General features: G+C 37.0%; 1 protein-coding gene across 1 annotated transcript; it reads right to left on the bottom strand.

The window, feature by feature from the left end:
• Window positions 1-1,402: 1,402 nt before the first annotated feature.
• LOC129276561 (uncharacterized) lies at window positions 1,403-14,121 on the bottom strand. The gene is made up of 6 exons (XM_064109286.1): window positions 14,054-14,121; window positions 12,603-12,751; window positions 11,369-11,730; window positions 10,150-10,302; window positions 8,155-9,153; window positions 1,403-7,276 (listed from the first exon to the last, which is right to left on the bottom strand). The coding sequence occupies exons 3-6, from the start codon at window positions 11,553-11,555 to the stop codon at window positions 6,993-6,995; spliced, it is 1,623 nt and encodes a 540-aa protein (XP_063965356.1). The 5' UTR covers window positions 11,556-11,730; window positions 12,603-12,751; window positions 14,054-14,121; the 3' UTR covers window positions 1,403-6,992.
• Between the last annotated feature and the right edge of the window lie 1,018 nt (window positions 14,122-15,139).

Genomic DNA, 15,139 nt, shown 5'->3' with positions numbered 1-15,139 from the left:
AATATGAATCAGATTCGCTATAATTACATCAAGATGATGGCCACAACAAGCAGTTTTGAAAAGCAAACATAAGCAAGTATTCCTACATTATCCACAGATTAATTACAGCAAAATTCATTCAAATTTGTTTGTATTGTGTTGTGCTCGAATCCCACTCTAAATTTCATTTTTAAAAGGGCATCCCACAAGAACATACAAGGAACTGACAACAAGGGGTTAAATACAGGGTCTTGTGATCTTGGATCTATAACCATAGACAGTGAGCTCGGGAGGGGGAGTGGTTACACAGGAACATGTTCCCCCTCAAATTCTTCTGGGGAGGATTCCCCCCCCCTCCCCCTCTCATTTTTCAAAGCTTTTTTTGATAGCTTTTGTATTTCCCCATCTGTCAAGGAAATAATTGTGATGCAAATAAACTAAAAATAGAAAAAATTTCTGCTTTTTAACAGACACTCATTTATGACTGTTCTGTCCTTCATACATACACCAGAATATTGTTCACAAAAATTGAAACACAATGGTTTAAATGGCAATTTTCTTTTCCCAAAAATAAATATATTCCTATATATATATATATATATATATATATAAGGAGCACTTTTGCTAATATGCATCAATTTGCACTAACTGCACATAGAGTAAATGTCACCCTGGGATAAAAACATATATTTTTTTCCATTCTATTCGAGTGACCCGACCACTAACATGTTTGCTTGATTTCTTATATCTGAGTAACTTAATTGCTTGTTTCTTTGTTTTGTTTTGTTCATGTATAACTATTATCTTAATATACACCAGTGGAAAACAATATTTTTTTTGGTAATAATCATGTTGCAAAGCCAAAATAAAATATCTTGTATTTTGTATAGTAAAATGCATGAGCATATCAAAACCTCAAATTACTTAAAATCATATTACGTAATAAAAAAGAACCGTAACAATTGACGTCCATTACTTGTATAATTGGCACTTCAGATTATCAATCATATTTTCAAACTCAAGAATGGTTAATTTCAGTACAGTATGCCTAGATCTAAATATGAATACAATATTACAGCATTAAAGGACATTGTGGTAAAATAATGAACATTTATATTACAGGAAATGAAAGGAATGTAATGCAAAATCATAAAATGTTCTCAAAATGTTAATACCTGCAAAAAGACGAAATTTCATTGATATGAAATTGACCTTCAACAGGTGGAATAATCACCATAGTCCCATCGATATAAGACCAGCAGGGGCCCGTTAAATAAAAGTTACTATTATGGTAACTTCGCCAATCAATGGTAATTACCATAGTAACGATGATCAACAGCCAATCAGAATCATGGATTCCATGCAAGTTACCATTGGATCAAAAAGTTACCATACAAGTAATGTTTATGCAACCGGGCCCAGGGCCCTGGAACACTATGGCTGACAATCTGACACTTGATTTCTACAATATTGTAATCAATCGTAACAAGTGTTCTACGATGATTGCCAAGGTCTTGTGTTACCAGCCCCAGAATACACAAAGTAAATGGATTAGGTAATTTTTCTCTTTTCCAGTGAAATAGATTTTCATGGTCCAAAGAGATATTTGACAGAGATCCATTTTTTCTGTTTGCTCTGACATTTGACGCTATGGTTACTATTACTAGACCTTTTAAGGAAAATTATCTTTCACATTCTATCTTTTATCAAGGTGTGGAGCCACACAGAACAGCTTCCTATTGAGTTGTGATCAACACACACAGGGGGAGGAGAGGGAAGGGAAGGGGAGATGGAGGGGAAGAGAAGGGGAGATAAAGAGGGCTATGATAAACTCACACAGGGAGGGGTGGGGAGAGGGAAGGGGAGGTGGAAGAGAAGGGGAGATCGGAGGGCTGTGATCAACTCACACAGGGAGGGGAGATGCAGAAAAAGAGAAGGGGAGATAAAAAGGGCTGTGATCACCTCACACAGGGAGGGGTGTGAAGAGAGGGAAGGGGAGGTGGGGGGGGAAGAGAAGGGGAAATAAAAAGGGCTGTGATCAACTCACACAGGGAGGGGTGGGGAGAGAGGGGGAGGAAGGGAAGAGAAGGGGAGGTAAAGAGGGCTGTGATCAATTCACACAGCGAGGGGTGTGAAGAGAGGGAGGGGGAGGAAGGGAAGAGAAGGGAAGATAAAGAGGGTTGTTATCAACTCACACAGGGAGAGGGAAGAGAGAAGGGGAGATAAAGAGGGTTGTTATCAACTCACATAAGGAAGGGAGGTAGGGGGAGAGGGAAGGGGAGATGGAGGGGGGAAGATAATAAGGGCTGTGATCAACTCACAGGGAGAAGAGGGTTCTCTACGAGCTGTTTGAAAAGGTGCACTTGACTTTACAAAAATACTGACAAGCAGATTCGAGATTCATACTCCGAACCATGTCATCATGATACAATTCATGTACAAAAACCTCTTTTCTGAGAATCACTCACAAGATTGAATAGTTTCAAATTTCAAGTAAAAAAAAAAAAGATTGGGCAATTCCATCTCAGCATTGAATACAAAATACTCATGAAAAGATATATGAATAGTTTCAAATTTCAAGTAAAAAAAAAAAAGATTGGGCAATTCCATCTCAGCATTGAATACAAAATACTCATGAAAAGATATATATACACAGGCAGAATATTATGGGAATGGAATACTTGAAAAAATATTCACACAATTTACAAGTACTGATTCACATATAGACCTACATAGAATAAAGCAATTAAAAGTACTGTTGATAAGTTTACATTAACATCAAAAGCAATTTCACACATACTGTAACATGAAAAATTGTGCAATATTTTGTCATAAGGGCATGTTGATCAACGTTATTGTCAATTATCAAATGGCAAGGATTTCGATAACCAATTTTCACTTTTAAGGGAAAGACAGACAATACAAACACAATATTGGTTGTATTTGTTGTAAACATTTTTACCAAACAAAACGATTTTAATTTCTAGTCGCTATTTACCAAACTGACTTGCTTTAAACTAATCAATCAATTACTTAATCACCTATACTTAATTACAAATATAAAGCGTTTGCTCACAAAGTCACACATTATACAAAGCGCTTTTTAGCAATACACTAGCTCTGCTGAGAAAGACAACCTCAGGGACAGCGGAATGATTTTGAAAGAGGGGTAGCACTGTCTATCCAAAGCATCACAATAAGATGGCATTTTTTAATACTAAAATGGGGGCTGAATCGGAGCTGAAAGGGGGGCTGAAGCCAATTCACCCCCCCCCCACAAGTTCTACAGCCCCTGAAACTTATGCTAGAACAATGGTGATGTCATTTCCTGAACTTGACATTAAAGTAAAAAGACAGTAGTTGCAGCAAACAATTATTTCATGAGAAAGTCTTTTAAATCAAGGTTAATTGTCAAAATATTTTCATATATCTACATGTATATCTGGAACATTAATGTAAACATATTTTTGTAAAATCATGAAATCAATTAGCTCAAAATCGATAATTTTGAGATCATTACCACATCTGGTATTTTTCTTTTATGCACATGAAGAGGCCAAAATTATCTGTGGCCAACAAGTGTTTATTGATGCATTTATTTCTAAGAAACAGCTAAAGAATATAATTCTGCTCAATTTTTCTTTTTTTTTTCTTTTTGAGAAGACAGATTAAATTTATAAAAATTAACTCTTCAAAACATCTCAAATTAACTTCCAAACTCTTTATCTATTTATCTATCTTGAAAATGATAGTTATACTTTTATATCACAATGACATAAATCTACACAGATGCATATTTGAATATCACAAAGCAGTAAAAAGTAGAAAAGCTGTGCACCACAATTGTATATGAAATATACTCTCATTTTTACATTTGTTATAAAAAGGATGGATTGGAGTTTTTGGCAGAGGTAAAATTAATGTCAAGATCCACCAAATTAGAAGATTGATTTGAAAAAAAAAATCTAGAAAAAAATAAAACACAAATGACATGCACTTATAATATCCCATAATCACTATTTCTTGCACATTTGTTACATAACATTTAGAACATTTTCATTGTTAGTTGATAAAAAGTCATAAACATGGTTGACTCCAGTAATTAACATATTGGAAAGCAGTTGACGGTCTCAAGAGCATAACATAGTGTAATTTTTTTGTGCTTGAAATGTAAAATAAAATATTTACCTGATAAACCCTATGCCATTTAAGATATAATTTACAAGTTTTCAATAAATTTCATTCAATTTTGAAAATTGTAACTGTTCTTTCAAGTTTATTAACCAGAAATTTTTGAAATTTTTAACAAAAATGCTATGGTTTAAGTTTTTTTGGCTGAATATACAAGAAGGTCCAAGTTCGTTGACCTCAAATGACCTATGATCCTAATACTGTGACCTGAAATTCCTGTCAAGTTTCATGAAATACATGTAGGACATTAAAGTTTAAAATCACAAAATCATTTCTGAATTTGACCCAAGAATAAGATTTCAATCATGCTACTGCTGCCACCATCAGAATTTATGTTTTGCATGAATGACAAATTTGAAAAAAAAAAATATTTGCAATGTCATTTATGATAAATACAAAAATGAAATCAAGCGCATGGCATCCTCAGCCCTTTCAATTGCATAGCTTCAAGTCTGATAAGCCTATGTATATTGATGTTTGACAAGAAAAATTAGAGAGTCAAAAGGGGCCTAAGCTTTCGATCCTAGCAGAATCTTCGTCGGAGGCAAAATGACAAGAAAAATGTAAAACTTTACATGCATTGCTATTTTCTTATTCATCTGATTTTCTTCTCTTTTTTTGTGAGTTATTCTCATTCTAATTTTCTCAAACTAACTTGTAGTTCTGGTGGATCTGACATTTTAATACATATGAATACATTTGCTCATTCTTCACTCTCTTGAAACCTTGCATTACAGTATATTATATCATTATCACAGGGCTCGACATTAGCAGTGGCCCGGGGCAACCAAAAATGAGAGTCGGGCCACCAAAATTCTGTAAAAGCCCACGCTTGGTGGCCCAGTCGGGCTACCAAAGTTTTGATAAATTGTAATGTTTTCTATTGTTCTAGGGCCACAAAGAATATGAAATTGATGATTTTCGTGAACCTATCGAGCCTTGATTATCATTGTAAATGGAAAAAAAAGTTAAATACTGTACATATTCAGACATTTAACAGGTATTAAGTCACGGGTTTCGAAATGATCGTATCACTTTGAAAGAATTATTTTTTTATCAATTTTGAAACTTAAAATAATTTAGAAATATTTTCTTCATATATATACATCAATAAAACAACTAAATCATGTCATTCCCAAATCTACCCATCTAAAGTTGATGTACATGTATATGCATTTATATTTTAATAATAACCATAATATGAATTTGTATAGTACAGCAACTATATTCTACTGTGCTGATAGACACTCCTATATTTTACTAATGTATAGATGTGTGTTATGACCATGTTCTGTATTCATACTGCTGTTGCTGTTTTATAATTGTAATTTTTAATTTAGAATTGTTGAAAGACTGAAAAAAAAAAAAAATAATCTATTGGTCACACTCCAAAATATTTGTTCAATATAAGAACACTTTTGTCGATGAGTACTGACATTAATTTAAGGCACCTCATTAGATTTCACAAAAAATCTACAGCTTTTACACACATGTATATACATATCAAACATAAAATTGTAAAAAGTCCCCAATACGACCATTTTGCCCCTAGTTGTAATTGTTGAAGATATATTGTTGTCATCTTTCATGTGGAGTCTAGTTGTACAATTTGGTGACCCCAAAATTGAAAAAAATATATATATAATAACTATTAAATGTCACAAAGTGAAACTAGTCAGGAACTCATTGTCCCACTAAACAGCTTCAAGCAACAAGAATTCTTCACCTTAGAATAAAATGGTAATTGCAGCCTAGTGTAGGGACCCCACATTTTCTTTAAGGAAAACCAAAACCCAAGAGAAGCAGCAATCTTATTGGAAAGAGTAAAATGAGAGGAACAATTTAAAAAAAAGTTTCATCCAAATCGGTAATGAAATAGGCAAGTTATGGACGTTTAAATAGTCTTGTTGTACTTTCTATGGCGATCCTCAAATTGGCAAATGTGCTTCAAAATGGCTGATTTTGTGGACAACTCTCCATTTGTTTTGTACACAAATTTTCAGATTTTCCCCTTTATTTTACATATTTCATATTATCTCCTCCTGACCTTGATGTATGTGATGTGAATTATATTTTCCCATGACATATGTTGTGCTCAGAATGAGGCAAGATGCAATTTTGAAGATAATGAGGAAAATCTGAAAAATTTTGTACAAAACAAGTGGAGAGTTGTCCACAAAATCAGCCATTTTGAAGCACGTTTGCCAATTTGAGGATCCCCATATAAAGTACAACAATACTTTTTAAAATTCAAAATCCTTTTACTGGTATGTCACTCAGTTCATGGCTCTGCTCCTCGGTACAAGACTGCTCTCATTTACACCTACACACCATCTAGGCTTCTACGCTCCAGTGACTCCGGTCTTCTTACAGTTCCAAAGTGTATTCATCCATGAGGGGCCCTTGCTATGGAATTCCCTCCCACGAGAGATCCGGAAAAGCAAGAGTGTTGAAACATTTCAGATTAAGCTAAAAACTTACCTCTTTATCAATGATTTTTTTTCTTTTTTGCATTTCTTTAAATTATTATTTTTGTACAGCCACAGGCAGTGAGTTGTATAAAATTATTTGTATACCGGTAAGCACCAAATGGTATCAAATTCCCAAAGAATACTGACAACAATATGGCTCTAATACAGCAAGGGTAAATAGCAGTGTACATGACCATGTATCATTATCTCTGACCGTTTTTCTATAGCTGTCACATGAAACTTTAATAGCACTACTATCATACACTTTGGAAAAATGGAACACTTAATCATGTCAAATTGAAATAAATGGAAGAAGTTTTTTTCCTTACTACCCTAAACCATCCCAGTTTGTCATCTTAAACTGTACTTCTTAACGAAATCTTCCACCAAATGTCCATTTTTGCTTTGCCTCATGGCACGGATGGTACATCTATACGTAAAACTTTGGCTATTTGTACTACGGATTTCCATGAACATCTTAAAAGCTAACTCCCGCCCATGCTCCTGCTGGTGGGTGATCCTCATGTTGGACACATCTTTTTCCTTGACACCCAGTTCTCTGCACAATTTGTCCAGTGTCTTCAGGTCAATATGATCCGCAAGGTCATCTAAGAATCCTTCAGACACCATTTTGTCTGAGAGAACAAGAGAAGGAGAAGATAAGTGAAAAAAAAAACAGAATAAAAATCTTGAACAAGAAATTGAAAATGTTGCTATTGCATGCCAAATCGCAGTTTAATTTTGTTTTTATAAGCAGGACCCTTTACTCATGTTGTTGTTGAGATGGTAAAACCAGGTATCTCAGAAAACTAAAGGTATATGGTCCCGGGATGCAAGAGAGCACTTGTTGGATATATACACGTTGCAGATGCCGCTAGCTCTAGCTGTCCATTGACATATTATACGACTCTTACGCAAATGCACAGTTCTGAATGCCCAAACTCTGACAATTATCAGTGTGTGTATGCTTCTGCTGCTGTGTTGAAGATCCTGGCAGGTTGGCTGTGCCTCCTTCTTCTGTGAGAAGTGAAATCAGCCGATGTTTGGGGCCATGGGAGTTGATTTGTGTTATGAATCTATTGTTCAAGGGGATGAACTATTGTGTCTTCCCCCCCCCCTATTGAATAGTGTGACGTCACGGATCGACACCAGTATTTGGGGCAACGCCAATTTAGCCAAAGCAGCACAGCATGTGTCCTGTGCATGAGTACATGCGCTGCTAAACTGGCTGCTGACTGACAGGTGCATGTGAATTATTTTAATGACCTTTGTAATGGAGATGGCGGCGAGTACAGCACTGTCCAACAGCACCCTCTTGAATCCTGGGAATGTGCACCTTTAAAAATATTTTAGGGTTGCTCAGAAAAAGCTGTATTTTAGAATTATGACAACAGTAGCATCCTTTCCTTTGAATAGAAAGAGTTCTCTACAAAAATTAACAGACTTTTTTTCAGACTATCTATTGAATCATAATTGGGGTATCACAATATGGAAGTTAAAATAATCTACTTACCTGCATTGCTAGATAAATCCTCTTGAGGCACAAGAGCATATTCTTCCATCTTTGTCCGTTTTCTTCCCTTCCAGAAGTTAGAAATGATCTTTCTTTTTGCTCTCTTGTTGGTACCCACCTCTGGGCCAGTTGGCTGTTGCCTCAAGGGATCAGATTCAGGTAATCCTCCTTCCTTATCCCTAGGTGCCCCAGAGCGAAGAGGTTTTGGACGGTCTGGAGACTCTTCAAGCTCCGGGCCCGTCAGATAACCATCGGAGTCTCCGACGCCACTTGCACCACTAGCCGAAGAAGCTTCAAAGCTTTTCTGCTGAATACCATCAAAGTTTTTATCCTTTGGAGGGGGCCTACCTCTCAAGTCCTTGCCAAGATGAGCAGCGGAAGCATCTATGCCAGCAGGAGAATGTACAACAGCATGGACTGTTCTACTGCAAGGTTCTATAACCCCCGGCAACTCTGTATCTGTTCCACGATCATGCAGTCTATCGTTACTACCTTGTTCCTCATGTTCTCCGCTGCCTTCCCCATCTTTAGCTAAATCAGACGAGCTTAGGTGTCTACTGCCCGGGGTACTAATACCATCCAAGCCTAAGCTTCCTATACTTCCAGTCACGTTGCTCTGTGCACCCTCCTGTGCAGCTTCCTGTCGCTCCGACCAGTTGGGCGTGGACCCAGTTTCCGAGTCGGTGTCTGCATGCCTCTGAACCAGGAATCTTTCCTTTGGAGGATCATCTAGGCCTGTCCTCTGTGATTCAGAATTCATGTATTCACCCTGGCCCAGTTCCACTTGGTAAATATTCTCACTTGCACCACTCATCCCAGGAGCATCCAGTTCTCCACCACAAGCGCCATTTATGTTTACATATTCTGCAGGAGTGGCTCCTGGTTCTGAATCAAGGTCAGGATGGCTACTTGGTAATCCTGAATCAAGAGTTTCCATTTGAATTTCATTGCGGGCATCTGCAATTTCATTGCGGGGATCTGCATTTTCATTGCGGGGATCTGCAATTTGGAAGATAGTCATGAACGTTATACTTGGAAGTGCTCTATATCTGGGAATCGTTTCACAAAGACAATGGTAACATTATTGTAAATTGCCATAATATACATACTGTAAAAAAGGATGAAGAAAATACAGTAAATTAATAAAATAATCAAACATATACATATTATTGATGCAACTTTTTGTAGATACACATCACACACAGACGGTGCTTATGAATAGGGTAAATGTGTGTGGGGCCCAGAGGGTATCACCAAACTCGCATGATTCCCAGATGTTTCCAAAAAATATCTACACTCTACTTGTTATCTGTGGCACAACATTATCTTATTTTTATTATTCTTACCTTTCACTTGTGCACACTGGAATAGAATATTTCGAGAAAGATGGTGCCATAAAAATGCCTATTATTATTATTATCATTATCTGTATCTTTTTTTTCTAGTTGCAATGCTCTCAAAGTTTAACTGCTTGAGCAGTCCATGATGCAGAGTAAAAAATAAGAGGGGCTATATTTTCCCCCATATTGGGGCAGTTGCCAAATTTGGGGACTATTTCTTTCATATGAAGGGCTATTTTGGGGGACAGCAAGCAATTATGCTGTATACCAAAATATCATTGTTCTGCAATCTGTTACATGTATATGTAGAATATTGTTTCCTAAATGTTCTTGAATATTGTTTGCGGTAGAACCTGGGGAGACCTTAGAAAAGATGGTCACTCCAAAGTATTCGATTTGGGAGTTCTAAGGGCATTTAGGGCCGTGAGGAGGGCGAAGTTGCCAGTTGCCCTCATGCATTTTTTACGCTGCCATGAAACGGTAAAAAAAAGGGGGGGGATGGACATAGAGAAAGCTTGATTTTATGGAATCGCCCATACATGTACATGCATACAAATAATGTATCATAATGCTATTTTACTGATCTGCACATACTTGATAGAATAATTTTATAGAGAAATCAACTAAAACATTTTAAAGAAAAATGGCGACTTACCTGTACATGCACTAAGCTGGGCTTTCAGTTCTCTGATCTCCTTTCTTAGCTCGGAAATTATGCAAAAACGAGCAACAAGTTCCACCACAACCAGGATGAAAAGTATCACACACGCGGCTATTGCTAGGGCCTTGTAGACTGTATCTGTATTCACTACAAAGAACAAAAGAAATATAACCACAGCAAGTTACAATTCATTGTTCCTGCCACCAAATACGTCAGGGCTATCATTTGAAAATCGTCTTTAACACAAACATTTTTGTATCTTCAGAGTTGTCATGAAATAGGTATTCTGAAAATTCTTATTGTTATCACTATATCTTTTCTTCTATCTTTGACTTCTATTTGTTTATTGGTTGACTAAAGAATGGGCGTATCCAGAGATAAAATATGGGACGTTCTTGCCAAGATAAGACAATTTTCAGAATATCGATTGGAGATAGTATCAAAAGCTGACATTTTCTCTCTCTCCATGACAGAGATAGAGAGAGAGAGATAGAGAGAGAAGATTGACAGAAAAGGAGAAAGAATGAAATAAATAGAATGGGAAAGAGTAAATCAGAGAGGAAAAATATTCTTTCATAGAATTGGTTAAAGTCCTTAAGGTCTGCTCACTAGTTTGGGTAGGAAATTTCCAGCAAGTGCCAATGTACAGTATCTCTATCTTTAAAGTGGAAGTTCACGTTGACAAAAATGTTTATTGTTGAAATAGCAGGGGGAGGAATAAAGATATTGGTGAAGGTTTGAGGAAAATCCATCAAAGATTTAAAACTTATCATGATTTTATTTTTCAAATTCTATTTGTAATGTGATTTGTGGGCAGCTTCACCATATATCATGTGGAAAAGTCAATGAAATGCCATTTTCTAAAAAAAATAATGTTTTTCATTGAACCTTTAGTATTTAAAAAGACAAATTATTTCACATCTGCTCCTAAAAAAAATAGTAATCATGAACAAATAAAATTCATGTATTTCATAAATAACATATGGGGCAGCTGCTCATACATGATGTCACCGCAAATCTAAAAGTTAAACTTCTAATAACTTTCTTAATCTTTGATGGATTTTTCTCAAGCCTTCACAAATTTTGTTTTCCTGATATTTTTACAAAAAGTTTTCTTCAAGGTGAACTTCATCTTTAAGAGCTCATGTAATTCAACATAATATTGTTCTGAGGAAAGATAGCTCAGAAATTTGAGAATAAATCAATACCATACCATTAGATGATGACTGAGGTGGCTTTTCTATTCCAGCCTGACTAGTTGGAACTTTTTCAGTTGTATCGTCGATGCCATAGGTCACTCCTCTGGTTGTCTTGTTCTCAATAACCGCAGTGGTGATCCTTGGTGCGTTGGTCGGAGACGGGGTCGGTGAAGGTGAAGGAGGGTAGATTATCGGTACCATGGTGGGTGGGATGGTAGGGACAGGGTCTGGGGGAATGATGTTCTCACAGACGGTGTCCGTCTCGTCGGTGCACTTTTCCCTGATCCTTTCGTTGGCACCGCACTCGGAACAAGGGTGACATGCGGTGCACCGGTTGTAGTAGGACTGGTAGAACTTTTGAGGGCATGGGTCACAGCTGCATGGACAATAATAGAAAGGATAAAGTTAATTTGATTCGTGAACACCAGGCTTGGGCGTTGATAGATTTTCGCAGGAAATTTCAGACATATTAACAAAATATCCTAGTGAGACATTAATCTTCATTGGCAATTTTGAAGATGAATAAAAAGGTACTGGACCAAATCCTGATCAAACAATAATTCTTAAAATAATAGTATGAAGCAGGATTTCTCAATTGTCTTGCGCCAATGAACATAGGGGGCATCATCACTTTGCAGCGTAAATGAAACCATACAAAAAAACTTGGTTGATCAAGGTTTGGAAATTATAGCATCATGTGAAAAATTGTATGTATATATCTAGATAAGAAAATATAGGCCTAAACTTGGTAGATTAAAGTCATATTCTTTGGCAACTTTGAATTTTCTTCTGTTTTTTTTCATTTTAGCTGTCCACTGGTCTGGACAACTGACCTTGACAATTTCATTTTTAATGGCCATGTCAGACAAGTGTACTAGGCCATACTTGGCCAATCCTAGAAAGACGCTTGCCCACTTGCCCAACAATATTTACTGGTCTCATACCAATGAACAGTACAGGAGTCAGTGCTGAGCTCTGTGTAGCTAAGCTACGAGACGCATATAGAGTCTGCCACCCTCTATATGCATCCCGTAGCTTAGTTACTAACAAAGAGAAGAAGATGGCCACGTAAACATCGGCAAGTTTTTTCCCCGTCTTCTCATATTTTTCTCGGTGGCAAGACTGAATAAAACATACTTGATAATTATTTTTTTATCGGAATACCGAAACGGAAAAACAAAACAAAACCAGAACCCGCACACATTCCAGTATTCCATCCGTTCAGACCCAGGCCAATTGGAGGCTTACATTCTTGACGTGTCGCCATCTTGGCCGATGCACTCTGCAATCTTAAGCTGACCAGGGTTGCATAGTAAGATGTTTGTTGCTCCATTGGGGCAGGGCTCATCATAGCGTTCAAGGGTTTCACCAAACTCACATGATTCCCAATCAGTTGCCTAAAACAAAAAACAAATAGACAAAATGTGTTTTTTTTCTCCATTCCATGAAAGGTATGTGGGTGGTGGGTCGTAATGAGCAAGCACAGTCATCGAAGCACGAACAAATCTTGCCAAATTTTTTCAGCACAACCTGATTTTGACATTGAAATCTCAAACTCATCTCTCTCATTAATGCGTGAAGTGTTCGTCTCATATAGGTATCAAATCATAGAAGAACTGAATTGTATGATGATGTAAATGAAACATCACATTTTATTTGCCTTTGAAGAAAAAAGACATGGGAATCCTGGTTTCCTTTCCTGAGATGCATTGTATTTAAATTTAATTATGTCAAGGATATTGGCTGTTTTACATGTAGTACGAACAATCACAGCACTTTATCAATTCAAGAACTGAATCCTGCCAGGTACCCACTTACTAAACCTGGGTTGAGAGCAGCACAATGTGGATCAAGTTTTGTTTGAATTGGTATCAAATTCATATGGGTAGAAAAATATGACTTGTGTATCTCTCCCTAAAAAGAAGGAGTGCACCATGAAAATTAGAACAGTTTAACCAGTCCTGCGGATTATTCACATTGATTTAGGTGTAATTAATAAGAGCCATGTGTACATATGCCAACATACACATGATATTAAACACATCAGAGTATTGTTATACATTAAGCGTGCGCCCTGACCAATACATACCGTGTTTACACGCTGCATCAGCTTTTTTGTTGCGTGTAAACGCGATTAACTTGCATCGACTCTCGGTGCAGAATCTTGCACCACCAAAGTAGTAGATCCAGAACCGCGAGCCGATGCAGAATCAGCTTTTTTATGTGTAAACAGAAAGCTGATTCTGCATTGGCAGTTAGCGCGCATATCATTTACTTTACCATTATGACGTACTTGTATTAAAGCGCACACATCCATAGTTGTCTTTACTATGACGTATATTGTTGGTGCGCAGATCATTTCAGGTTATTACCACGCGAGCCAATTCTGCATCGCGTGCTGTGACAGCGTGTAAACGCGGTGCAAGATCCGATTCTGCATCGGCTTTTGGTTCTGAACCAAAAGCCGATGCACGTGTAAACAGGGTATAAACAGTGATATATTATAAACATCTACATGTACCTGAACATACTACACCTAACTAGAAGTGAGTATTTAATCAATCTTTAATATTTGTGAAACATTCCCCTGTTTGAAATAATAATTTTTGCAAAACCATGGGATGCAGGAATCATTCTGTTAAAAAGATGCCCATTGTTATGTGCAAAAAAGAGGTAGAGATTGAAAAGAAATGAATTACCTTCAGACTCCTCCCTATATGTCTCCAAGTATGATATTCAGATAATCTTTGTCTGTTCTCCACCTGAACATTGAGGTTAACAAGAATATCATTAATTTACTGGTAATCACATTTAAAAGCAGCAAAGAAAATTAGGCCTCAAGAAAATCATGCTATAACACACTTTTCAATAGACCTTTTGCATTGACGTCATCAAGCTGCCAATAGATGAAGCCATTGCCTCACATGCATTGGTGCATCTCAGTTTATGCATATCTTACAAATATCCTTTGAGGGTGACAACTGACAAAACATTTGCTCCTGCACAGTAGCGTATGCAGGGGTGGTTAAAGGGGTTCAACCCCCCCCCCTCCTTAAATTTTTTGATATCCAACTCCCCCCCCCCAAATTTTTTTTTTGGAAGACCTTTTTTTTTTTTGCTTGTCATTTTTTTTTAAACGAAACGATGTAAAATTTGTGGTGATGACTTTTTTATCTTCTCATTTTTTTTTTTTTTTTTGGGGGGGTAGGAAACGACCTGAAATTGGTAGTACAGACTCTTTTTTGAGGGGGGGGGGGGTGTCAACATTTCATTCAGCTTGAAACTTGAAACCCCCTAAAAAAATCCTGCTTACGCTACTGCTCCTGTGATAATTGCTCCGGGCTTTATTTCATCTAAGATGTAGAGTTAGGGTTAAGGTTAGGGTTGGAATAGGGTTTTGTTAGCTTTAGGATTAAGTTTAGGGTAGGGTATAGTGTTAAACCTAGGATTGAAGTTAATTGGTCATTCGAATAGTACATGGAATTTAGAGTGCAGCAAATGTCATGGAACCACTCTGAGTTTATAGCATGTCCTTCTTAAAATTACTTGCACAAATCAGTATCAAGTCACTTCAATAGGTGGCTTCAGACCAACTCAAAGTTCGTCAGTTCCAGGTATTTTGGCAGTGTGAAAGCAAATTATGCATAATGAACTCCCCGAAAGAAAATACCGCTAAAATAGTAGGAACTCGTCAAAATCACAAGAACTTTCCCGGGGACTTTTCCAAGATCGCATGTATTTTGGCAGTGTGAAAGCAAATTACGGTAACTTTTAGCCTAGTGTGT

This window comes from Lytechinus pictus, chromosome 14 (genome assembly GCF_037042905.1).
Source record: "Lytechinus pictus isolate F3 Inbred chromosome 14, Lp3.0, whole genome shotgun sequence".
Classification (NCBI taxonomy): Eukaryota; Metazoa; Echinodermata; class Echinoidea; order Temnopleuroida; family Toxopneustidae; genus Lytechinus; species Lytechinus pictus.
The sequence above is the reverse complement of the archived record's forward strand: the minus strand, read 5'-3'. Positions and strand labels throughout refer to the sequence as shown.